Source organism: Saccopteryx leptura, chromosome 1 (assembly GCF_036850995.1).
Source record: "Saccopteryx leptura isolate mSacLep1 chromosome 1, mSacLep1_pri_phased_curated, whole genome shotgun sequence".
Lineage (NCBI taxonomy): Eukaryota > Metazoa > Chordata > Mammalia > Chiroptera > Emballonuridae > Saccopteryx > Saccopteryx leptura.
The window spans coordinates 192,797,222-192,823,883 of NC_089503.1; the positions used below are offsets into that span (position 1 = coordinate 192,797,222).

The 26,662-nt window shown below is 48.1% G+C and overlaps 1 protein-coding gene across 2 annotated transcripts in view; it reads right to left on the reverse strand.

Annotated features, from left to right (window-relative positions):
* Positions 1-1,950: 1,950 nt before the first annotated feature.
* PGBD5 (piggyBac transposable element derived 5) overlaps positions 1,951-26,662 on the reverse strand; it is a 98,328-nt gene continuing 73,616 nt past the window's right edge. Inside the window, exons 4-8 of one of the 2 annotated variants that reach the window (XM_066383622.1) lie at positions 13,609-13,789; positions 10,598-10,795; positions 5,714-5,819; positions 3,828-3,947; positions 1,951-3,619 (exon numbers count right to left, since the gene is read on the reverse strand). In XM_066383622.1, coding sequence (XP_066239719.1) covers positions 3,343-3,619; positions 3,828-3,947; positions 5,714-5,819; positions 10,598-10,795; positions 13,609-13,789 — 882 coding nt within the window. In that variant the 3' untranslated portion in view covers positions 1,951-3,342. Of the gene's footprint in view, positions 3,948-5,713; positions 5,820-10,597; positions 10,796-13,608; positions 13,790-26,662 lie in introns of both variants that reach the window. The other variant, XM_066383628.1, reaches the window with a different exon arrangement.

Below are 26,662 nucleotides of genomic sequence, written 5' to 3' on the forward strand. Positions count from 1 at the left end.
GTAAGAGAAGGAATGGAAGACTGAACAGACATACTGAGCAGCGAGGCGCACTGCCCAGCTGGTGCCCCTTGGCAGGGAGAGAAGAAGCGATTTCTCTGGGGCATTCAGCGGTCGCCTTTCATTCCTCTCTGCCTCCCTAAGCCTCAGATACCCTCTCACTCCAAGGAAGGGCAGGCCCTCACACCTGAACATCAGGGGCCAGTCATACTCTACTTTCCCATGGGCCTGTTTACAGAGATAGGGTCCCTCTCCCCCTCCCCAACCTTGGTCTTCAAATGTGGACACAAAGGTCACGATTTCCAGTAAGTAGTGAAGATGACAGAGCACAGCAAACACCTTGCAGGAGCCTCTTTCTGATGAAGACCACGTGCTGTGCACTGAAGTGTGGACACACCCCCATGGACATTGGGAAGATGCGCAAAGACTCACACAGAGCCGCCACCAACGCCAGCAGCCTGTGTCCCAAAAGGAAGCTGCCAGGGTGCCACCAACTGAGGGCAGAGCCAGGGACGTCCCTGGACAGTGGGGACACAGGGTGTGGACCTACACTGGGAGGGGCCTATGTGATGGACAAAGGGTGGATGCTGCGAGCAGCTGACACATCCTCACCTTCTGCTGAGAGCTCACAGCAACAGCTCTTGGAGCCACCATGGTGCCTGACACCCTCTTTTATTTCTCATTCGGAGAGAATGACATACTTAGAAGGAAGGCTTAGGAATGCTTCCAAAGATGTGACACGCAGAGAAGCCAGATGGAAAGGTTAAATGATGACGTCAAGAGTGGACAGTCTCAGTGTCCCAATAAAGAGAGGGCATCTGGGGACACAGCCAGGCTACACAGACAGGGGCCACAGTGGTAGGGCTCTATAGACAGAGTTTTTCCCAAAGCAGGCTGCAGCTACTGGAGGAGGGCACTTTCGGGGGGAGGGAGGCTTTCCATTGGTACCTTGACAGATAGGGCTCTGCTTTCTACCTCGCTGCAGGGGACAGAACCAGAAATGAGCTGATGAATGGGCAAAGACTTGAGGAGAGTCTGTGGCGTTTTAGACGTTATGGAGAACGGTCACCCTGGTCCCTCACCCACAGGACAGCAGCTGGCTGCACACCGAGGACCTTCTGTGGCTGGCCCTCACTCCCCCACCCTGTGGTCACCACCAGGTCAACTTGGGCTTTACCAGACGTTAAAGCCACCTGGGTCTAGGACAAGAATGCCCGTGAGTGATCACGGCGCTGGCAGGGAGCACAATTTGGAACCAGAAGAGAGGTTTGAGTTCCTGCCATAGAGGCTACAGAAGGGAGGAAACTCCCTATCTACTAGACATTACACCAATCAGGGATAAAACTGCCAGCCCCCCCCCCCCCAAAGAACCCGTGGAGCAAGCCAGTGTGCACAGTGGTTGGAATGGGGCCTCCAGTGTCTGGACAGCCCAGATGGGAGTCAGCTGTCCAACCTCTCCCCTGTAAACTGGGGACAATGACAGCCCATGCCTGCCTCACAGGGGTCCCTGGGAGAAGAGCTGGTGCCCAGGCAGCAGTCTGAGCCATGCAAGAACAGTCCTCAGCTGTTCACCTGTATTGTTATGCCTTTCAAACCACTCCCCACCGGACAGCGCAGTGAGCGTGTGGGCTGACGGCCCCCAGACATGCTGCTCCCCCTCCCGTCAGTGCATTGGTGAGCCGTGCCCACCCCGCTTCCAGGGTCTGCGGGGAAACAGCTTTGCCATTCAACACAGACTAGAGGAGGAGAAGGGGTGGGGCTGGTGACTGCTGATGTCACTCACCAATGATGGCGTGTCACCTTACTTCCTCCTTCATAGATGACCCCCCAGAAGCCCCTCACCTGAGCTGAGGATGAGTCTCACGGTTACACCCAACGACCTTGTAACAGATTCACATACTGACACAGAATCAACATCTAAATAGACTTTTATTTTTTTTTCTTTTACTCATTTGGACAGAAAAAAAAAATTGTCAGCTTTCATCAGAGTCTCCCTAAGTGTTGGAAACACATTAAACTCAGAAATAGTGGACCTTGTAGAAAAGCATCACAAATTAAAAATATATTTCTCCACATGGTAAAAGTGCTTTCAATTCAATTAAAGGACATGGCAAAGGTGTTTTGAAACACAATTTAAAATTTGGCCTACAATCCGTGGCATTGAATGAAACCGAGGACAAGGTCGCCGTCATGAACAGAGGACACAGGAATGACAGAGTTTGGGGGCATGCTGCCAGCAACACTGTTAAGTCACTGAGTGTGGACATGGAAAAAAGTCCCAAAGCCTGAGTAGAATAGATTTTGCATTTGTAAAAATGAGAGTTGATGGGGGATCATGGAACTCCAGAAATTACTTGTTTCTCGTCTGTGGGAACAGCCAGACCCGTCGGCTACTCCAGTTGAGGGCTCCCACAGAGACACGTGAGCTTCGGTTCCGAAAGAGCCCCAGATGTTGTGGGGAATAAGCAGGACCCTGGCTGTTGCGTACTCCTTCCTGTCCTGCGGTGAGCAAACCCCAGCTCATGAGAAATCAGACAACCATGCTGGCCACCCACCCCCGCAGGGTGGACAGTACTAGCCGCACCATCCCAAAGGTGTGCCTGTGATAGGCAAACACCACCAGGCTTCTTGCTACACATGAGGGGAAGAGGTCAGCGAGAGGTCACCTGTAGGGACATTGGTGGTTTGTCTGAGCAATGCTACATATTTTTCAAAACAAGTAATTCTGCCGGTGATAAGGTCTATGACAAAGCTCAAGGCCCACAGGCCCCCTGTGATCCTGGGTGGGTGCAACCACGTTCGTTCTGGAAGAGAGCTGCCCATTCTGGCCCTGGAGTGGGCACAGGGCTCAGGACACAGAACCATGATCATGCAAGGAGCCGCAACTGGTGTGAGGCAAGGGGCTGAAGGGGTGAGGAAGAGGAGACGTTTTCCTTTTACAGAAGATCTGAAGCAATAGTAAGAAAATAACCTGAAGATATATTTAAAAATAAAAATAGCATCACACTTCACTGTGATCGTTGGCAGTTCCCCTTTCTCCCCCATCACCAGCCACACAGACGACAGGAGCAGGAAGGCCTCGTTCATTCATCAGACTGGAACCCCTTCCCCACTCGTCACCACACCTGATCCTCTCTTCTTCCACGGGGTCTGCTCTAAGCTGCTCTCGAGAGGCGAATTCGGGAAAACTCTCTGGTCTCCTCTATACACCTGAACGACCTTAGCAGCACAGGGCCACTCTCCGCTTGCTGCCGGTCACCTGTGGACATGGCCTAAGAGCAAGCTGTGTCACCAGGGTCTTCACATCTTTACAAAGCAGGTATTTTTAGCACAACATGCTATGGCTCATCCCATCCCTGGTACCTTTGGTGGCCACAGCCTCCCCAGGTCCCTGGTGCTAAGAGCTGAACTCTCCTGCAGGGTCCACGGGGTCATGAGGACAGAACGTCCTGCTGAGCGGAACAGTAGCCCTGGTGGCACGTGACATGTGGAGTCTGAGTGTGGCTCCTTGTCCTCACACGGTATCCCCATGAGGTGAGTGGCCGCTGCCCAGAGGGAGGATGTGCTCTTCTTTGAATGGAAACCGGGCAGCAGCTGTCTCCTGACCAGATCCGTCGGGTGCCTGCAGAGGCCATGAGCACACCTCCCAGAGCTCGTGTCTCCAGAGCTCTAGGCAGGCAGGTCGGAATGACAGGCTCACTCCCTCCTCTCCCCCCCCTCCACCTGGTCCTTCTCGAAGCCCAGGCCCCCAGCATCAGTGGGTTGGAGAGGTACCCTCCAGGCCCAGCAGCTCCCTCACAAGTCTCTCGCCAAACTGTGCCCGGTTGTACCTCTTCACGTGGTAGGCGTCCGACATCTTGTACAGGATGTAGGCGTTGTTGACAGCGATGCTGACGGCAAACCAGAACACCTGTTGCCAGGTCTTGTTTGGTTTGTGAGAAATGAAATACCTGTGAGAACAGAGGGGATGAGAAAGGCTTCCCCAGACAGGTGGCTCAGGGACTCTTAATTCTGGAGCGAGAGTTCCCAGAGGCCCGTCTCGGCCAGCAGGGGCCTGGGGGGGGGGGGGGAGGAGGCAGGCTGGAGCGTAGTACTGGTCAGCTCTTGCTGAAGCTTTGTCACAAGGAACTTTCCCTAAGACAGATGAGAACAGGCCCCATCACGAGGTGGGGGGATGAGATACTGACGCCAGGAGCCTGGCCTTCCGTGGCTCAGAGAACAGGGCCTGGGAAGGGGGGGTGCTGGGCTGGCTCAGGACCGTTCCGGAGGGCTGTGTTCTGTGCACACTGCACTACTTCCCAAGGTCACACTTGTCCCCAGCTGCAGGCTTCTGCAGAGCACGCTCTCCTCACCATCCCGCCTTCCCTTCAGATAGAGGACAGATGGCATCTCAGGGAGGCCTCCTCTACCCCTAAGGATGAGGACAGGGCTCCTCCTGCACCCATCCGACTTCAGACTCTCCCTGCGTTGTCCTCCATCCACACATCTGTCTCTGCTCCCAGAGGGCGAAGTGTTTGCGAAGTGTTTGCGGGGCGCACCCTGCACACAGCCCAAATGCCCACCCAGAGTGGCACCCAGCAGCCGCTGACTCCACAATGCAGGCTTCTTGGTCATGACCGCATGGCTTGGCCAGGTGCTGAGTGTGGACTGTGTACAGCGAAGACTAGCTCAGTGACACCCTAAGGCGGGGGCCCCCTTCCACCTACGTTGAGTTTTCCGGGGGGCACCAGTCCCTGACCTTGCCTCTCCACCATGAGTAGTCCAAAAGATGTCGACTGCCCTCAAAGAGGGCTGAGTAAATGCCCAGGCGCCTCTTGGGTTGGTCCGATCCTGTTCTGGGTGTGAGGCCCAATACTAGCAACTTAGTGGCAAACCGAGGTCCAATAGCAATCACTTCTTAGTTTCTGTTAGGAACATAAGGGTGCCCGGCCAGGAGATGGCACTGTGGACACGAACCATCTATCCCACATAGACACTCAGGACGAGACCACACCTAGTGCAGGTTACCCTCTTTGGGATAATTAAGTAGCGCGTTCTGGCAGACATACAGCTCACTGTGACAATGCCAAGGACATGAACCAGAAGGATGGTGGTCCAGCCTACCGGGAGGAACATAGATGGTATAGGGTCTAGGCCAGTGGTCGGCAAATTAATTAGTCAACAGAGCCAAATATTAACAGTACAACAATTGAAATTTCTTTTGAGAGCCACATTTTTAAACTTAAACTATAGGTAGGTACATTCCTTATCGAGGTAGCTCCCGCACGTGGTGTTTTGTGGAAGAGCCACAGTCAAGGGGCCAAAGAGCCGCATGTGGCTCGCGAGCCTCAGTTTGCTGACCAGGGGTCTAGGCCAACTGCTGAGAGACAGCAAATTTGAGAGGTGAAAGGAAGGAAAGGCACCTTTGGGTGGGGAAGGGAGGTGGGGGAGGGAAGTGGGGGAGGGAGGCGGGGGAGGGAGGCGGGGTGGGAGGTGGAGGAGGGCGGTGGGGAGAACATGGAGAAGGGGACAGGTACCCAGAGTGGAGGGAGCTGCCAGGCTGAGCCTGGGAGGCCAAGATGAGGGCTCAGGATTTATATTACTGGGTCTTCATTTTTCAGTTCTGAAATTGGGGCAACTACTGACCACCCAGCAGCTTTTGTATTCTGAGACAGTGACACTGCAGGACGCCCCTCCCCCTTCCCCACCCCCAGACGGAGCTGGCCAAGTCACCTACTTGCTGTACTTGTCGTCGTATCTGCAGATATAGCTGAGGTGAGCAGCAAATGCCTCCACTGCAAGGGGGCAGGGGATCTCCCCCTTCTTCCTCTTGATGATCACCCCTGCAGGGAAGAGAGGGGTTCAATCTCCTCTGACCACTTCCTCCAAGTGCGCCTTACCTGTGACTGACAAATGTGCATGTCTCCACCCTGAGGAGAGTGGGGAGGGGAGGAGGGGGAGGAGGGGAAGGAGGAGGAGGTGGCAGAGGCTGAGGTCAGGGAGCACAGGAAGTCACTTCCACCTGCTTCACCTGCCTCTGTCAAAGCAGAAGTTGAAATTTGAGGCTCAGGAGAATAAGAAGGTGTCCTTGCCCCCAGAATTGGCCCTGCCATGCCTTCCAGGACTTCTGGGGGCCCCATGGTACTGAAACTCCGCGCTTGGACGCACACGCGCGCACACACACACCACACACACCTTTCCCTCCACTACCACAAAGGGGACAGACTCCCAGGGGCACCACTGATGCCCAAGTCCTGGCAAAATTCCTAAGCCACACTGGCAGGGCGTGAGAAGAGAAGGCACTGGTTAGCTTCCCCTCGCCCCGCAGCCCACACCACACAGAACGCCTTCCAACCAGCCTAGTGAGCAGGTGCGGTCGAGCTTTCCAGACTGGCTCCTCCGCCCAGCCTTCCCCAGGCATGACGGGACTGAGAACAGTCCTTTTGTCGGGGGGTGGGGGGGGTGGGTAGGGTGGTGTGTGTGTGTGTGTGTGTGTGTGTTTAGAGGATTAGTTCAAAGGATTGTGAAGTTTTAGTACTACAGAACTATAGTTGAAGTAGAAATGGCATGTCCCTGCAGCACAAGGGACTTTATCTGGAGTGTCCCCCCCTCACTGAGAGACATGTGGGACATAACAGTTGTACACATCTACCTGCATAGACTGAGTCCTGGGACTGGACCTTATTTTTTCTTTCTTGCCTCTGCCCCCAAACAAGTCTGGTTTTTCACACTAGAGAACTAACTACTGGGGAGCTGGTGAGGAACTGAGATGTCCACAGAGGTGTGGTCTCACAGGCTGGGGACTGGGCCCAGGCGATGCACTTCCTAAAGTTCTGAGGATCAGATAGATATGTGCAGACCAGGGACCTCTTCTTGGCTGGAAGTTTCTGGACTCCACTTGCTTACGAATGCCTTCTCCACTCAAAGATGTTCTATCATTAGAGGACCCGACCTCAAGGGCATTTTGCAAAGCTGGGCTCACCAGCTCCTGGGTAGACATGTCCCAGAGCCATCCAGGAGGGCTGTCTCTTTCTAACACTACTCCTGACCACACCTGCTCTCAGTCCCTTATCCCAGCCATTGCCTCACACCAAGACCTGGTGGGAATCGTCCCTCCGGGAGACCCAGGCCTTGAGAAGTGTCCCATCTCCAGCTCTGTTTTCATTTGTCCAACTTTCAATTACAGCACCTTCTGGGGCTAAAGAGGCCCCTGTAGAGCCCCAGGGAGTCTACAAGGGTATGCACAGCTCAGACCATCTCTGCTCATACCCACGTGTTAAAGAAACAGGTCCCTTTCTGTTCTTTTCCCAGAAATGGAGAACAGCCTCTCTGAGTCACCAGTCCCCGGAGGGTCAGGCTTTCTCTCCAAGGACAAACTTCAGTGTGTGGCCGAGTGCTTGGAGCTCCCATGGTCTGCAGCTTTGGCCTCCGAGTTTCAGCATGGCCAGGGCACTAGCTCTGGACCACCACTGTCCCCACACACCTGGCCACAGGGGACCGACTTTCATTTCTGCCCTCCTTCCCATCCTTTTCATTCCTAACTGAAAACCGAACATTTCAGCTTGAGATCTCCAGAGAGCGGCTGCAGAGCCTAGGTCTGAATCCCTCTTCTTAAGCAGTCTCCCAGTTTAGAAACCACACTGCCCTCCTCCAGGACAACCCTCTGCACTTCAAGATACTATTCCATCTAGAAAGGGTAAGGTTTCTATCCTATAGTCACCTTTTCCAAGGCCCAAAAATAGACATTGGAAATGTAGGTGAGAAGTTATCTGGTATTTCTTGTCTTTGTTGACATCCTAACCAGGAGAGGCATGCACATAGCCCACAGGCCTCTGGGTGAAGCCTGTTCATTTACAGCTTTATGTGGACCCGTGGGCACAGCCATACCCCACATGACCACCTCTGTGCCACTGCGTAAATCTAAGAAACCCTGTGTCTTCAAAATTCCAGCAGTTCTGCCTCCCACCTCCCATGGGCTTTCCGTGACTTGGCTGGCATCCCTCCTGCCATTCTGTGAGTCGGAATGAGTCAGAACCTGACTTAGGGTCCTATGGAGACATTCGTGATTCACGTGTATCTCATGGAATCTGAGTCATACGTGGGCAGTGACTCAGGTAGGAAAATCAAAATGGATTTCAGAAGAAAAGCAACAGGATTTAGTTCTTGATGGGCACATCCCTTGACATGTGACAGTATGTCACATTTAAAAAGCTTGTGCACATGCTAATACATTTTGAAAGAAGGTTCAGGTCTCCTTACACTCTGGAGTAAAGAACAACAAACCAATTCCTAAAATACTTGTAACTTGTAGTTAAGATTTTCTAAAATTGGCAATTGTGCTCAAGTTTGAAAAGAGTACATATGGTCACAGCAGAATGCTGAGAAGCAGTCTTTAGAATACATAAGCTGTTACTGTCTAGATGATGTTTAAAGTTAAGTAGGGAAAGGAAGATTTATGCAATAAATGGTTCCAGCACAGGGACAGGGCTTCTTGGTCAACCAACCCTTGCCTTTTAACAAAAAATACATAAAAGAAAGCCCATGGGTACCAGGCACCAAAGTGAGTTCGGCGTGGATCACTATGTGAGCACAAAACCACAGGACAGAGCAGAAGGTGGACGACCTGTCTACACACACACGCCCCAGACAGACACATCCACCTTGGGACAGAGCAGGCACTTCTAAAGAATGAGGTCAAAGGCCCTGGCTGGATGGCTCAGTGGTAGAGCATCGGCCTGGCGTGCAGAAGTCCCGGGTTTGATTCCCGGCCAGGGCACACAGGAGAAGCGCCCATCTGCTTCTCCACCCCTCCCCCTCTCCTTCCTCTCTGTCTCTCTCTTCCCCTCCCGTAGCCAAGGCTCCATTGGAGCAAAGTTGGCCCGGGCGCTGAGGATGGCTCCATGGCCTCTGCCTCAGGTGCTAGAATGGCTCTGGTTGCAACAGAACAACACCCCAGATGGGCAGAGCATCGCCCCTTGGTGGGCATGCCGGGTGGATCCTGGTTGGGCGCATGCAGGAATCTATCTCTCTGCCTCCCCACTTCTCACTTCAGAAAACTACCAAAAAAAAAAAAAATCAGCTCTTCCCTGATCAATAGCTTCCTTCCTCATTCCCTTGATTTAAGGATCCCAACCCTTGAGATCAGGGTTTTTAGATCTATCCTCTGAAGTCCCACTGCACCCTTCCCCCTACCCCCCAGACGTGGTCCTCTCTGTGTTACCCATTTCATCCAGCTCAGTCAGGTGCAATGTTCTGCTTTGGGACATATTTTTAGAGGCTATCACAATAACTTGGTGGGAAGCAGTTCCTGCATGCTACTCCCAAACATGTCGCTAACATGCCCTTGCCCTGCCCCAAGGCCCCACCCACTAGAGCACAGAAGTCCAGTTCACCTCTAACCTTCCACTTGCAAAGTCAACTCCAAGCATTTCCTCTAAGTGCACCTGACATAGCGCTTGAGAGGGGTGGTTTCCATACCCTCTAAACCTACGGAAGATAAAAATGCCCATGTACTTGAGTCCCTGAATTGTAATCTTCATCAAAATGTAATGTTACTTCTGTGTGGGGGGGAGGGATGGGACTAAACAAACAACAGACATTTAAAACACACACACATCCCACCTATATACACAACATACACATATACACCACACACATGCACATACATATGCACACACACACATGCACACACAACTGAGCTCCAGATACTGTTCCTGCAGAAGTGACAAGGAAAGATGCCCTATAATGTAAAGGCACACAGGGACTTTTCATATACACCACACAACTGTAAGTATATCTGTAAAGTGCCCCTTTGTCATTTCAATTTCCTTTTCAGCAATTTAATAATGTCTTAGCTACAGTATTTTATTTTATTTTTTTATTTTTATTTAAAAAAAATTTTTTTTTACAGAGACAGAGAGAGTCAGAGTGAGGGATAGACAGGGGCAGACAGATAGGAACAGAGATGAGAAGCATCTCATTTTTCGTTGTGCATTGCGACACCTTAGTTGTTCATTGATTGCCTTCTCATATGTGCCTTGACCATGGGCCTTCAGCAGAACGAGTAACCCCTTGCTTGAGCCAGCGACCTTGGGTCCAAGCTGGTGAATATTTGCTCAAACCAGATGAGCCCATGCTCAAGCTGGCGACCTCAGGGTCTCGAACCTGGGTCTTCTGCATCCCAGTCCGATGCTCTATCCACTGTGCCACTGCCTGGTCAGGCTTAGCTACAGTATTTTAAATATAGACTCCCTGCTAAATAAGCCCCTTGTTATCAATGGATTTTAAATCCCAAGGAAGAGTAATGACAAAATCAACTGAGCACCCAACAAAACCCAGAGCAAGTCGTTAACTTCTAAGGTATAAACGGAAAAGATAAAAGAACAGATTTTTACAGGATCCTGGATGGTAAAGGGGACCTACAGGAGGTTGCCTCTGTCCCCTGCAAATCCCACCATCGCTGTTTCTTTGACAGCAACAAGCAGCAGGAGCTGCACCCCGAGGCTCAGCAGCAGAGCATAATGGTGCAGGAAGCCAGAGCTGTGGGCAATGGGACCTCAGACTCACCCGCTACGGGCTCCCTCCCTCTGACACTTGCCCACGCACACAGCCATGCCCTCACCTTGCTGCATAGGCGAGTAGGCATTGGTCAGGAAGCGGAAGTGGTCCTTGTTGTACCAGCAGATCAGGGACATGTTCCCCTTCATCTTGATGCGGTGCTGGCCCCGGGCAGGTGGTGTGGCCGGGTTGGTCAGCATGGACAGGGGCAGGCCAGTGCAGTCACTCTTCCTGGAGCTGAGCAGGCCACAGCAGTAAATCCCTGGTGGGGGAGGGCAGAAGCACAAGACCACAGAAACATCATTAGAGTCCCCAGTGGCTCCCCCAGCCCCAGGCATGCTCAGGGACTGGACCTGACTGCCCATCTGAAGCTGGAGTGTGGGAGATGGGTCCTCTAGACGTCTCTCTAGAAGACACTGCTGAAGTTTGGGGACTTTTCTCCCAGAAGTGATATCTCTACAGAACATCCATGAGTATATTTAAGATTACATGTAAGACATAACATAAGCAGGGAAGCAACAGTGCTCTCATGGTTAGAGTGCTAAAAAAACAGGTATCCCTTCCGTTTCCAGAAACTTCTGTACTCCCATTATTAACCCCCCACACAAAAGAGGAACCATAGCTCCAAGAGGCCCCCAGGCTCACAGCTGATTAGGTCACCGTAACTGACACTGTCACTAAGACTTGACTGACTGAGGGCCAGCCCCTGTCCTGTCTGCACAGCACCCAGAGGTGGCCCAACCCCTTGGGAGTGATGTTAAGCCCGCAGAGGAAAGAGCCATCAGACTGTGTGTGCTAAGGCAGCGCCCACCTTTGAGCATGAAGCGCAGTGAGGGGGGCTTCCTGAGGGAGAAGCACCTGCACAGCCCTGAAGCCCCAGAAGGTTCTATGAGGGCGGGGCTGTGAGCAGAGACCAGTGGGAACAGGAGGCCTCTAAGTTCTGCCCTGGGCTCCAGGCCTTTTTGGGTCCCCCTGCTCAGGGGCCAGTGAGCCAGGTGGCCATGGGGAAGACCCGTCCTCCCTGAAGCCCATGTCCTCAGTCTGGATGCCTGGGAGGTGACACTTCTGACAAAGACCTGGGGACAGTTTCATCTTTCATTCTCTTCTCAGCCTACTGGAGGCCCACATAGTATCACCAGGAACGTCCATATCAGCACCAAATCATCGCATCCCCACCCCAGGCCCGAGGACATGGTGGGGGGATTCCTTTCCTCCCTGACCAGCGCAGTGGGAGAAGGGAGATCCCATGGAGGCTGGGGTCCTGCAGGGGGAGGGCGCACTGCAGCTTGATCCTCTGAGGACAAACTGCCCAAACTGCTCTACTCTTAAGATTTAAACAGAAGAACTCTTTTAAACAAGACAGGAAGACGAGCTAAACCAGGATAAGGGTGTGTAGATAACTGCCTCTTCTGCGAGGGAAGAAAACCCAGCAGCAGCCGAGTCCTCCTGAATCTGACCCTTTATGAAACAGCAATTATTTGATGAACATTTTCTCTGGCTATTATCTTACGAAGTGATCTATGTGCACCCTAGCAGGGACAGCTGGACGCTCAGCTAGGACTCCCTCCTTCAGGCCTGGCTTTGAATTGGACTCTCCTGGTGGAAACAGGCCCAGACCCAGGAGGTCAGCATCCCTGGGGGTTGGAGCAGCCCTTGGCGCGGGCCACTGCCATCGGAACCATCAACCTCGGCGCTGACATCGCAGGCGAGGCCCATGAGGCCCCATGTGAAGGGCCTACAGCTTTAGGTCCTTCTTAAAAACAAGCAGTGAAATCTTTGCCTACTCTCAGAAAAACTCAAATTCCATGTCTAATGATTTTCTTTGCACTAGAAGATTCTTTTCCAAACTTCCCCGAGTTTTCTGAGCTGGGGAGTATGTGCACCCACCCAGAGTCACAGATGGCCTGTGACAGTTATGTGACATCCTCACCCTGCACCAGGCCACCCACCCCGACACGTGCCCTGGACAGCAGGAGTACAGCCCAGGGGCTGCTCCACACTGCAGTAGCTGAGATCCAAGAGGTGGTGACTCTGTTACTAGATAGTTGCATGTTAAGACCAAATGTTTGACCTGTTGCTAAGCAATAGGTCTGCAATCGGTGGCTCCCACAGCTGAGTAGGGGCTTTCTGTGTTTCTCCCAAGCAGACTAAACAGAAATCCCCACATGTCAGACAAGCTGAAGGCCAATGCCCCCACTGGGCTTCCTGACTTGGCCCAGACCTCCCACTGCAGCCGATATCTCTGCCAAAGTCACAGAAGGCTTGCTCATCTTTGCCACAAAGGGTCCAAGCACCCTAGCACGCAGGGAAGACCTTCCCGTGTCTTACATCTGCATCGATCCACATGCTTCTCTGCAGCCTTTACATGTCTGCCAACCGATGGGGCCAAGTTCAGGCTTTCTGGCATGCTGGAAGAGCCAGACCCAGTACTAGAGACTGTTTGTGTGCCCCCCAATCCCCAGGCTGAAAACCTAACACCTGACGATGTGTTAGGATATTAGCAGATAAGGACTTTGGAAGGTGCTTGGGTCATGAGCATGCCATCTGGCATGATAGGACTGGTGCCCTTATAAAGAGATCCCAGAGATCTCCCTCCCCCTTCCACCACATGAGGACAGAGATGGTGCCTTCTAGGTCTCGGAAAGAGGCCCCTACCTGACCACGCTGCCACCATGATCTTGGACTTCTAGCCTCCAGAACTGTGAGAAATAAATTTCTGTGTTTATAAGCCACCTGCTCTGTGGCATTTTGTTATAGCAGCTCAAATGGACTGAAACACTAACAGAAGTCCCTCAAGGGCCACAGGCTGACAACAAAGGACACAAAGAAATGTGCCCTGAAGCCTAGGCAGAGCTTTATGCTGACATGTCCCCCAGATGGTGAGCCTGTGACTGGTCCCTTTGGCACAGGATCCAGTGCCCAGCAGGGCCCAGGCATTCAATCGCTGTGGTGACCTGTCCCCTGGAAAGGCCTCCTCACCATGGTCTGTGCTGGACGCCACACCCCAGCACCCAGACCTCTCCAACCCTTTCCAGGGCGGGAACCGGGCTTCGGCCAGCTCGCCACTTGACAAACCTTGCTTTTCAAACTCTTCAAACAGGGTCAGGCTGGTAATGCTGGGCCCTGTGAAGATGATGTAGTTCTTGCCTGCCGCGTTCTGGCACAGGCTCCTGGCCACCGTGCCGTGCAGCTGTGGCTTATTCTTCAGCGCGTCCAGCCCGTCGGGGCCGCCGCCCTCCTTCAGGTGGACGTAGATCTTTAACAGAAACACACAGGGGTCAGTGAGCTCACAGCATGTCAGGACAGGCCCCATGCTTTGGGGAGTACAGGCTTCTGTCCTTGGGCTACAAGTTCCTCAGCCCCTCCCACCCCTACCGTGTCCCCAGCCCGCAGAGGCCCCAAGTCACCCCCAAGACCACCCTGCAGCCTGGGCAGCAGGTGGCTCGGCACAAGCCTCTTCAGTTTGGAAATGTCAGGTGGAGAAGGAAAAGAACACACAACTACAAACCATGAGCCTGCAGCTGAGGTTGATGTAAATGTGTCCCCAGTTCGAAGCTCAGGAGTGACGTAAGTTTATAACACACACACACAACAGCTATGTCTCCTGGGGGGTAAACTTATCCATGCACTTTCTGTCCTAATACAGCTTTGTAATTCACAAAGTACACACACAATTACCATTTCCCTTTATGGTAGCCACCATGAAGGTGGAAGAGGTGGGAGCCACCTCACCTTGCAGAGACCAGATAGGGATTACAAACTCACCTGAGGTCACAGGACTGCAAACAGGTTATGCTGGGCCAAGTAAGCAGTTTTAAAATTGTGTCCCATGAATGTCATCAAATGGGTATACGCAAGAAACAGAAACAGGTTTGGGGAGTACGACCCTCCCCAGGGCTGACTGAGCCATGAGAATTATCATGTGGGTATTAACTGCTATTCTCCATTAGGGAGACTAGCTCTTCTCAAGGAATGTTCTGAGTGCCTTGGCTGGCAACAGTTCAAAAGTTAATAGTGCTCATCTGTGCCTGTTCCAGTGCCCGGGGACCACACCGGACTTTTGATAGGCAACAAGGCCAACTCTGACTGGCCTCTGAGGCCCAGAACGCCGAGGGCAGAACTGTCCAATGCTGCTCTCCTGAGAAAAACCACGATGGCCCGGGAAGACTGGGTACGTCCATGATACCTGTCCTTGGGCAAATAACTTCGGATGATCCCTCGCAAAATACAGTGCCCATGCTCCCTGGGAGGGTGAAGGGCAGGTGACTGCAGGTCTAATTCTAAAAGCCGCTTGTCTTCTGAGGTCCAACCCTGTCCCAGAGACATGGCTGAGACATCCCAGGGGAGCCTGTTGGGCAACGGCAACAATGCAGGACACTTTCTGTAGACACTCGGCAGGGCTCACGCAGCATACTGGGGTCCTACACCTGTCCCACCTCAACTGCCAAAAGGGATTTTCTCAGCAGAGATGAAAACACTGAGACAGGGAAGCTCATCATCTCTGCCACATGTACCATGTGGTTCTGGCTGGATGAGGACATTTGCCCAGAACCTATATTCTCTCCTTCAGCATAGCCCCCATGCCTGTGGCCACTGCCATAGGTTTCTGCACCTGAAGCCAGCCCTAACCCACACCTTCCTTTCCCAGACATCCTACCTGGACTCTCATAATAGCCACGCTGGGCACTCTGTGTCCCCAAACTCAACAGAGGGACAGTTTTGTCCCACATGTCACTTCAAAGGACATCCTCTATCCAAACCCAGAATTCCCTCCAGGGATGGGAGGTGTGCTCATGGAGCCTCCCAGGCCCAGCCCTGAAGCCATCCCAGGGTGGGGGCCGTCACTGGCACATGCAGCCACAGCAGGCAAAATTCAACAGGAGTAAAAGGTACAGAGCTGCAACCAAGTTCAAAAGCTTCACTACATCTAGTACAGGACACAAAACAAACAAATAAATAAAAAGTAACTAGAAAGAATACTTTTAGAAAATGAATAAAAACAAGAGCCTTGGAAAGAGATGCAGGTAGGTCCCAGGATACCACCATGCCAAGAAGGGAACGGGACCTTGCCCTGTGTTAACAACAGGGTGGTAACTGACTTCTTCCCAGGTCAAGTCATGACCAATTCTTCCAGATGCCACGTCTCACAAGGCGTAAAGAGAAGTGTGGTGGGCTGGTGTTTCAGTCTGCTGGGGTGACTATAACAAAGTGCTGCAGACCGGGTGGCCAAAACAACAGAAATTAGTTTTATCATGGTTCTGGAAGCCACAAATCCAAGATCAGGGTGTCAGCAGAGCTGTCCTCTCCCAATACAACTGTGGCCCTCTGCTTATGTCTGCCATTTCTACATAGAGATCCCCACTCAAGTTTAGAAGCAGTGTGCTTTTGTTTTATTTTTGTGTTTCTGCCGCATAAGAAAATCACCAAAAACTCAGAGGCTTAAATGATACCTACACACTACTCACACTTCTGTAGGTCAGAGGTGTGGGCATGGCGTGGACGAGTGATTGGCTCAGGGTATCCAAGGTTGAAGTCGGGGTCGGTGGGCTGTGTTGGCTCAGGATCCTATTACAGGCTCATTCAGGTGTTCCCTTGTGGCTGTGGGACCGAGGTCCCTGGCTGTGAGCTGCGGACTGCTCTCAGTTCGTTCATAGAGACCACCGGCAATCTTTACCCTCAACTGCAAAGCCAGCAGGGGAGACTGTCTCTTGGGTTGACTGCCTCCCTTAAATCTCTCTGCTAGGAAGAGCCCGGCTCCTTTTAAAGGTTCACCTGATTAGGCCAAGCCCACTCAAGCTAATTTTCCTTTTAAGATCAACTGATTGGGACCTTAATTAGACCTGCAAAATCAAGATCTCTGGCTGGGTAGCTTAGCTGGTTAGAGTGTCATCCCAATATGCCAACATTGTAGGTTCGATCACCAGGGCACATACAAGAATCAACCAATGAATGCATAAATAAGTGGAACAACAAATCAACTTTTTTTTCTCCCTCTCTCTCCCTTTGTTTCTCCCTAAAAATCAATCAATAAAATTTTTTTTAAAAGGTTGTAACCAGCCCTGGCCAGTTGGCTCAGTGGTAGAGCGTCAGCCTGGCGTGTGGATGTTCTGGGTTCAATTCCTGGCCAGGGCACACAGGAGAAGTGCCCATCTGCTTCTCCACCCTTCTTCCTTTCTTCCTCTCTCTGTCTTCCCCTCCTGCAGCCAAGCCTCCATTGGAGCAAAGTTGGCCCGGGCGCTGAGGATGGCTCCATGGCCTCTGCCTCAGGTGCTAGAATGGCTTTGGTTACAATAGAGCAACACCCCAGATGGGCAGAGCATCGCCCCCTAGTGGGCATGCTGGGTGCATGCGGGAGTCTGACTGTCTCCCTGCTTCTAACTTCAGAAAAGTACACACACAAAAAAAGGTTGTAACTTCAAAAGTCCCAGTCAAGGGGCACAATTTAGAACTGTCAATGGCCGTGAAAGCCAGCTCAGCCTGATAGGCACTGCTCAGTCTGGTAGCCACCCCATCCAGCATCCCACTGGTCTGCATGTGCTTCGGCTACATAACCACAGCTGGTCAACAATAGCAACTTATACCCCTTAGCTGAATGAACAAATCTGTAACTCCATGAAAAAATTATAACCTCCAGTGGAATCTTATCACAACTACATTCCTTCGCTACAACTGCTGAAGATACACAAATAGCTGTGTGCAGACTGGAGAGCCTGCTCTGAAGACCTCATCAGTATCTGAGAAAGGCTGCATCCTCGCACATCCACACACACCCAGGCGCTGTGCGGGGTGTGTTCCATCAGAACTCCCAGAAGCAATGCTGAAAGAAACACCCTTCTCTTAAATGTGTAAGTGCTGTCTAGCAAACCTTTCCCTATGCACATCAAGAGAGCACAGCATGGTAAGAAACAGGTGCGCCAGCGTGTCATCGTCCATACCTGGATGAGTGAATCTGCTGTAGGTGCTTTCACTATCAGAGCTACGACAAGTGTCATTAGTGTATCTGACAGTGTATCTGTCAGTTGCCAAGCTTTTCATTTTCTCGTTCCTATGATTCATTAACTTTTAGATATTTAGATTTAGAAATTTAGGAAAGAAAAGTTTTGACTATATCACACTTTGTGCCAGGATGTGGTTACTAATGTATTTTATATTGACACCCATCGTAACAGAAAGAATCTTAGGAAACATGGACTACAGTAGTAGTGTCTTAGAGGACATGTCACACATGACTACTTATTAGTCTTACTTTTTATTTTTAAGATTTATTGATTTTAGAGAGAGGAGTATGAGATAGAAAGGGAAGGGGAAGAGTGGGAAGCATCAACTTGTAGAAGTTGCTTCTCATATGTGCCTTGACCAGGCAAGCACAGGGTTTCGAACTGGCAACCTCAGCATTCCAGGTCAACTCTTTTTTTTTAAATCTTATTTTTATTAATTTTAATGCAGTGACATTGATAAATCAGGGTACACATGTTCCGAGAAAACATATCCAGATTATTTTGACCTTTGATTATGCTGCATACCCCTCACTCAAAGTCAAATCGTCCTCCGTCACCTTCTATCTGGTTTTCTTTGTGCCCCTCCCCTCCCCCCACTCCCTCCTTCTCCTTCCTCACCCCTTCCCCACCTCTCCACCCCACGCCCTGTTACCATCACGTTCTTGTCCATGTCTCTAAGTCTCATTTTTATGTCCCATCTATGCATTGGTTCATATAGTTCTTAGTTTTTTTCTAATTTACTTATTTCACTTCGTATAATGTTATCAAGGTCCATCCATCCATGTTATTGTAAATGATCTGATGTCATCATTTCTTATGGCTGAGTAGTATTCCATAGTATATATGTACCAAAGCTTTTTAATCTACTCGTCCTCTGATGGACACTTGGGCTGTTTCCAGATCTTCGCTATTGTGAACAATGCTGCTATATACATGGGGGTGCATTTCTCCTTCTGGAACCATTCTATGGTGTCCTTGGGGTATATTCCTAAAAGTGGGATGGCTGGGTCAAAAGGCAGTTCGATTTTCAATTTTTTGAGGAATGTCCATACTGTTTTCCACAGAGGCTGCACCAGTCTGCATTCCCACCAGCAATGCAGGAGGGTTCCCTTTTCTCCACATCCTCACCAGCACTTATTCTGTGTTGTTTTGTTAATGAGCGCCATTCTAACCGGTGTGAGGTGATATCTCATTGTGGTTTTAATTTGCATTTCTCTAATGATTAATGATGTTGAGCATTTTTTCATATGCCTATTGGCCATCTGTATATCCTCTTTGGAGAAGTGTCTATTCATTTCTTTTGCCCATTTTTTGATTGAATTGTTTGTCTTTCTGGTGTTGAGATTTACAAGTTCTTTATAATTTTTGGTTATTAACCCCTTATCAGACATACTGTCAAATATGTTCTCCCATTGTGTAGTTTGTCTTTTTATTCTGTTCTTATTGTCTTTGGCCGTGCAAAAGCTTTTTAATTTGATATAGTCCCATTTGTTTATCCTGTCTTTTATTTCACTTGCCCGTGGAGATAAATCAGCAAATAGATCGCTGCGAGAGATGTCAGAGAGCTTACTGCCTATGTTTTCTTCTAAGATGCTTATGGTTTCACGCCTTACATTTAAGTCTTTTATCCATTTTGAGTTTATTTTTGTGAATGGTGTAAGTTGGTGGTCTAGTTTCATTTTTTTGCAGGTTGTTGTCCAATTTTCCCAACACCATTTGTTGAAGAGGCTGTCTTTACTCCATTGTATTTCCTTACCTCCTTTGTCAAATATCAGTTGTCCATAGAGCTATGGGTTTATTTCTGGGTTCTCTGTTCTGTTCCATTGATCTATGTACCTGTTCTTATGCCAGTACCAGGCTGTTTTGAGTACAATGGCCTTGTAGTATAACTTGATATCAGGAAGTGAGATACCTCCCCCTTTATTCTTCTTTTTTAAGATTGCTGAGGCTATTTGTGTTCTCTTTTGGTTCCATATAAATTTTTTGGAATATGTGATCTATATCTTTAAAGTATGTCACTGGTATTTTAATTGGTATTGCATTGAATTTATAAATTACTTTGGGTAATATAGACATTTTAATGATGTTTCTTCTTCCTAACCATGAGCATGGTATATGCTTCCACTTGTTTGTATCTTCCTTGATTTCTTTTATCAATGTTTTATAATTTTCCGAGTACAAGTCTTTAGTCTCCTTGGTTAAATGTACTCCTAGGTACTTTATTTTTTTGGTTGTAATAGTGAAGGGGATTGTTTCCTTAATTTCTCTTTCTGACAGTTCATTGTTGGTGTATAAAAATGCCTCTGATTTCTGAGTATTAATTTTATATCCAGCCACCTGGCTGAATTCATTTATCAGGTCCAGTAGTTTTTTGACTGAGACTTTAGGATTTTCTATATACAATATCATATCATCCTGAAATAATGATAGCTTTACTTCTTCTTTTCCAACTTGAATGCCTTGTATTTCTTCTTCTTGTCTGATTGCTGTGGCTAGGACTTCCAGGACTATGTTGAATAAGAGCAGTGAAAGGGGTACCCCTGCCTTGTTCCTGATCTTAAGGGGATTGCTTTTAATTTTTGTTCATTGAGAATGATGTTGGCTGTGGGTTTGTCATAGATGGCTTTTATCATGTTGAGGTATGTCCCCTGTATTCCCACTTTGCTGAGAGTTTTGATCATGAATGGGTGCTGGATTTTATCAAATGCTTTTTCTGCATCTATTGAAATTATCATGTGGTTTTTCTCCTTCCTTTCATTTATGTGATGAATAACATTGATAGATTTGCGAATATTGTACCAGCCTTGCCTCCCCAGAATAAATCCCACTTGATCATGGTGTATGATATTTTCCATATATTGTTGGATCCGGTTTGCTAATATTTTGTTGAGGGTTTTAGCATCTATATTCATCAGGGATATTAGCCTATAATTTTCTTTCTTTGTGTTATCTTTGCCTGGTTTTGGAATCAGAATTATACTCGCCTCATAAAAGGAGCTTGGAAGTCTTCCTTCCTCTTGAATTTTTTGAAATAGCTTGAGAAGGATAGGAGTTAGTTCTTCTTTGAATAGTTGGTAGAATTCACTTGTGAAGCCATCTGGCCCAGGACTTTTCTTTGTTGGGAGTTTTTTGATAACTGTTTTGATCTCATTTGGTTAATCGGTCTGTTTAGGTTTTCTGATTTTTCCAGACTGATTTTTGGAAGATTGTATGTTTCAAGGAATTTGTCCATTTCATCTAGGTTGTCTAGTTTTTTGGCATACAGTTCTTCATAGTATTTTCTTACAATCCTTTGTATTTCTGTTGTGTCAGTTGTTATTTCTCCCCTCTCATTTCTAATTTTATTTATTTAAGTCCTCTCTCTCTTTTTCTTGGTGAGTCTAGTTAAAGGTTCATCAATCTTGTTTACCTTTTCAAAAAACCAGCTCCTAGTTTCATTGATCCTCTGTATTGTTTCTTTAGTCTCTATGTCATTTATTTCTGCTTTGATCTTTATTATTTCCTTCCTTCTACTACATTTAGGCTTTACTTGCTGTTCTTTTTCTAGTTCTTTTAGATGCAGGGTTAAGTGTTTATTTGAGCTTTTTCTAGCTTCTTAAAGTGTGCCTGTAGTGCTATGAGCTTCCCTCTCAGTACTGCTTTTGCTGTGTCCCATAAATTTTGAGTTGTTGTATGCTTGTTATCATTCATTTCTAGGAATTTTTTTATTTCTTCTTTGATCTCATTCTTAATCCATTCATTATTTAACAACCTGCTATTTAGTTTCTATGTGTTTGAGAATTTTTAAGCTTTTCTGTTGTGGTTGATTACTAGTTTCATGCCATTGTGATCAGAGAAAGTGTTTGATATGATTTCAATCTTCTTAAATTTGTTGAGACCACTTTTGTGCGCTAACATGTGGTCTATCCTAGAGAATGTATCATGAGCACTTGAAAAGAATGTATATTCTGCTGCTTTAGGGTGAAAGGTTCTGTAGATATCTATTAAATCGAGTTGATCTAGTGTGTCCTTTAAATCTGCTGTTTCTTTGTTAATTTTCTTTCTTGAGGATCTATCTAGTGATGTTAGTGGGGTATTAAAATCCCCTACTATTATAGTGTTGCTGTTGATCTTGCTCTTTATATCCATCAAAGTCTGCTTTATATTAATATATTTAGATGCTCCTATATTAGGTGCGTATTTATAATAGTTATATCTTCCTGTTGGATTGCTCCCTTTATCATTATGTAGTGGCCTTCTTTATCTCTTACTATGTTCTTTGTTTTAAAGTCCATTTTGTCTGATATAAGTATTGCTACCCCAGCTTTTTTTTCATTTCCATTTGCATGGAATGTTTTTTTCCATCCTTTTACCTTCAACCTATGTGCATCTTTTGTTTTAAGGTGTGTCTCTTGTAGACAGCATATGTACGGGTCCTGTTTTCTTATCCATGCAGCTACCCTATGTCTTTTGATTGGATCATTTAATCCATTTACATTTAGGGTTATTATTGACACGTAATTGTTTATTGCCATTTTATTCTTTAAAGCTGTATTTCTCTTTTGCTATATTCTTTTCCCACTTTGGTCTGTTTACACCATGCCCCTTAACATTTCCTGAAGAATTGGTTTGGTTGTAATGAATTCCTTGAGGTTTTTTTTGTCTGGGAAACTTTTTATTTCTCCTTCAATTTTAAATGATAGCCTTGCTGGATAAAGTAGTCTTGGTTGTAGGTTCTTGTTCTGCATTACTTTGAATATTTCTTGCCATTCCCTTCTAGCCTTGTGTTTCTTTTGAGAAGTCAGATGTCATCCTTATGGGGGCTCCTTTGTAGGTGATAACTTTTTTTTCTCTTGCAGCTTTTAATATTTTCTCTTTATCACTTAGCTTTGGTATTTTAATTATGATGTATCTTGGTGTAGGTTTCTTTGGGTTTCTCTTTAATGGAGTCCTCTGTGCTTCTTGGACTTGTGAGAGTTTCTCTTGCATTAATTTAGGGAAGTTTTCAGCTATGATATGATTGAACAAAGTCTCTATCCCTTGTTCTTTTTCTTCTTCTTCAGGAACCCCTATGATGCAGATGTTATTTCTCTTCATGTTGTCACAGAGCTCTCTAAGAGTTTCCTCTGACTTTTTGAGTCTCTTTTCTCTTTTCTTCTCTGCTTTCATGCCTTCATTCCAGTTGTCCTCCAACTCGCTGATTCGATCCTAAGCTGTATCCATCCTGTTTTTAATTCCTTCCATTGTGGTCTTCATTTCTGATATTGTATTTGTCATCTCCGACTGATTCTTTTTTAATATTTCTATATCCTTTTTTATACTTGCTAATTCTTTATTTAAGTGTTCGTGATGACCATCCATTGTTGTTCTAAGATCCCTAAGCATCCTTACAATCATTATTTTAAACTCTGCATCCGGAAGTTTGATTATTTCCATATCACTCAGTTCATCTCCTAAAGGTCTCTCTTGTGGTTTCATTTGGATTGCACTTTTTTGTCTTCTCATTGTGCCTGGGTATCTGGGTGTTTTCTTTGTAGAGCTGGTTGAGTCTAGGCTTGGTGTTGTCTGTCTCTAGTTTTTACTTGTGTTGTTTCTAAGTCTTCTTGAATTGGCTTCAGCTATTATTTGTAATCCACTTTAGGATTTGGGCCACTTTTAAGTCTTGATTTGTTTGTTTTCTTAACAGGTGATTGTCTTGTTTGCTGATCTCAGCAGGGGGCTTATTCGAAACTGTATCCAGGAATGCCGTGGGTGTGACCTGAGGCTTTGAAATCCTCTTCTGCTAGTTAATCTCTCTGGGGGTGGGTTGCTTTCTCAGCTTCAGTAGGGGGAGGTGTATCTCAGATCTCCAAGGAGACCTGAGTTACTGCCCCTCCTCCCCACTTCTTGTTTTCAGCTGTGTCTTATTGCGCTGATTGGAGCTGGAGAGATGTCTGTATCTCTGTGACCTGGAAGTACTTTTGTATTTTGCTTTGTGGAAGGATCAGCCCCTCCCCCAGTTATGGCCACCTCCAGCACTGAATGAGTCAGCTTTTTATGTCATCACCTATATTCCTCTCCCCCTCACCATCCATCTCTCTCTTTCTCCTTTCTTTTTGGAAGACAAGTGGGCCCTTTCAACACTCCTTGTTCCCTGGTCACCAGGTAAGTGGCTGTGAGCAATATTTACTGCTCCTTATCCTTGGAATTGAGAGCCCAGCCTCACCGCCCCCCCCCCCCTGTTTCTGTAAGCAGGGGAGATTCAGGTGCTCTCTACCAGGTTTGTTGTGGCTTCTTCTTTGCTCCTTGATTTTTGAAAGCTGTTCTTGTAGTCCAGATTTGGTTTTTCACGCTGATTGTTCATAAATTAGTTTATAATCCAGTTCGGTGGTGTGAGCTGGGAGTCTGTGTGTCTGCCTACTCCGCTGCCATCTTCAGGTCAAGAAAAGCTTTTAAATATATCCCAGGTCAACTCTTTATCCACTGTGTCAGGCTTAGCCTTAGTTCTAAAATGCCTCCAGACCTTGAGAGTGGCACCTGGCTCCATCTCCCTCACCTACCTCAAGTTGTCAAAGAACACTGGTGACAGCTGAAAGACTGATGATCTCAGAGGTTAAGATATACCAGGCCCTGGCCAGTTAGCTCAGTGGTAGAGTTTCAGCCCTGCATATGGATGTTTCAGGTTCGATTCCTGGTCAGGGCACAAAGGAGAAGCAACCATCTGCTTCTCTACACCTTCCCCCTCCTCTTCTCTTCTCACAGCCATGGCTCAAATGATTTGAGCAAAGTTGGCCCCATGGCCTCGCCTCAGGCACTAAAATATCTTGGTTGCTGAGCAACCGAGCAGCGGTTCAGACTGGCAGAGCATTGCTTGGTAGGGGGCTTGAGGAGTGGATTCCAGTCTGGACAAATGCAGGAGTCTGTCTCTGCCTCCCTGTCTCTCACTTAATACTGATACTCCCACTAAGCTGTCACTGGGTCTTTGGTGCCCTCCTGTCTCCATAGTCAATGTGGTCCAACTGTGCTGTCTTGCCCACTGTCCTTACTTCTTTTTGAAGAGAAGAGAAGAGAATCTGGTTTCTCCCCTGTTGGTGCAGGGCACATCTGGGGATGGGGAAATCACTCATTAGGGACAGTGATCCTTGGCTTGAACCTTTTACTTGCTAGCAGCGCAAGGAGCAGGTGGAGGAGGTATTCCCAGCCATGAGAGACAGCACAAGAGTTGACAGTCTCACTCAAGTGATGTAGATCAAGCTCATGAAGATGTGTAAGGCTGTTACCTGGGACATCTTGAGGGATGGCCACTCATGAGAGCTGTAAAATGTAAATGATGTGCACTTATTGCAAGAGGAACTGAATCTCCACGAGGAGACAGTGAGGCTATAAGTGCAGGATTTGGTGGGCCTGGCTCTGTCATTCACTGGCTTGAGTGATTTGAGGCAAGTTACTTAATTGCTCTGAGCCTTGATTTGCTCATTTATAAATATAATAACACTATGTATCACACAAGGCCACTGTCTTTAAGTGAAAGTTATATATAGAGAATGGTGTATTTATAGCAAAGCTCTAGACCTGCACTATAGCCTTTAGACGTGTGGCCAGTTTAGTATAAATTAACTAAGATTAAGTAAACCGAAACATTGGATTTTTCACTCCCACAGTCACATTCCAAGTCCTCAGCATCACACGTGGCCAGCGGCTGGCCCAGCGCTGGAGCACAGACACAGGCATGCCCTCAGCGCTGCTGACAGCGCCGCTTTGTGCCATCCTCAGTTCATAGCCTGGCCTTCCCGCAAAGTCTCTGAGCCACCATCTTATGACAATTTCCACCACCAGTTTCTCTCACATGGCCTCTTACCACGACTATGGCCAGGTGGGGCTAATGTGCCAAGACTACCCTGGGCCCTCCCTCCTCAAGCTGTTCCTTCAGCACTAAGGACTGCCCACAAACTTAGCTTTATCTCATCCCGAAGCTCGGGTCCCTGTGAGGCTGTCTCCAAAATGACAGGTTGGAGGAGGGACAGGTGCTGGCAGTCTGTGAGCCCCTTGCGCCCATTCTCGTCAGCGGAGTCACGGGTTCTAGTTCCTTAGGGAGACAGCCAGGGTTTAATCTGACCTGTCAGGGCCTGACTCACTTATATGGGCACTTAATAATACTTGACAGTCATCACTGAATCCCTGTCTGGTGAATTATGGCAAATCACTCCATTCAAATGACTGAGAAAGAGATTAGTTCCCAGATCCTTCCTCAAGGACACAGAGAAATCTGTAACAGCTGTTCTATCCCCCAGCCAACTCCATCCTGTGACATAACCACATCCAACCCAGATAGGATTGAAACTAGTATCCTGGCCACTGTACAATTCAACAGATGGACGGATGCCCTACCCTGCCCGAGTTTTGACTCCACAAGCAAAATTCACTCTAGTTAATTAATTCCATTCTGATCCTTACTTTTCAAGCTAATCCAGTTAGTTATAAGTGAGGAACAGACTTCATTCACGTAGTACATTAGAAAGATTCAAAGTCAAATTAGAAAAAAACTTCAAAACTTCGGTGCACATTCTTTGACTTCTTTCAACACAAAAAGTATGTCTCACAATAAAAGAGACCAGTCACAGCTGACACGAGAATATCTACCAGACAACAAGCAACCTGGGTAAGAAAGAGACACCGGGTTTTGTCCCAAGTGAGATAAGTTCTCTCCTTGGGAGAGACTCAGCCTATTGGTTACGGTTCTGGGGCCAGAAAGGCTGGGTCAAATCCCAGTCTGTCACTGCACGGCTGACCCCACGGAAAGGCCACAAGGTTTCCAAGAAGAACAATCTCAGGATCTCAGGCTAAGAAGTTTCACACTCTCAATTACATGGCTTTTGCCACAAACCAGAAGTTGTCTATTCTGTGTCAGTCTCTCTTTTCATGTGTCCTCAGCTCCCAGGGGAGGATACATATGAGGAGATAGTTGGGAACCTTGGCTGGCTCTTCTCAGACACCCTCTGCAAACAGGGCTAGAGGGTGTGTGGGGGTTGAAGACAGTTCTTGGCAGGCCTGTGAAATAGAACAAGAACTCTTGAGTGCACCGTAAGCTTCTAATCTGGAAATGGCAGTCGTTGTGCCAAAAAAAAGCCCAGCTGTGGCCTCATACAGTGCAAAGTGCTTGTTCCCAGGAAGCA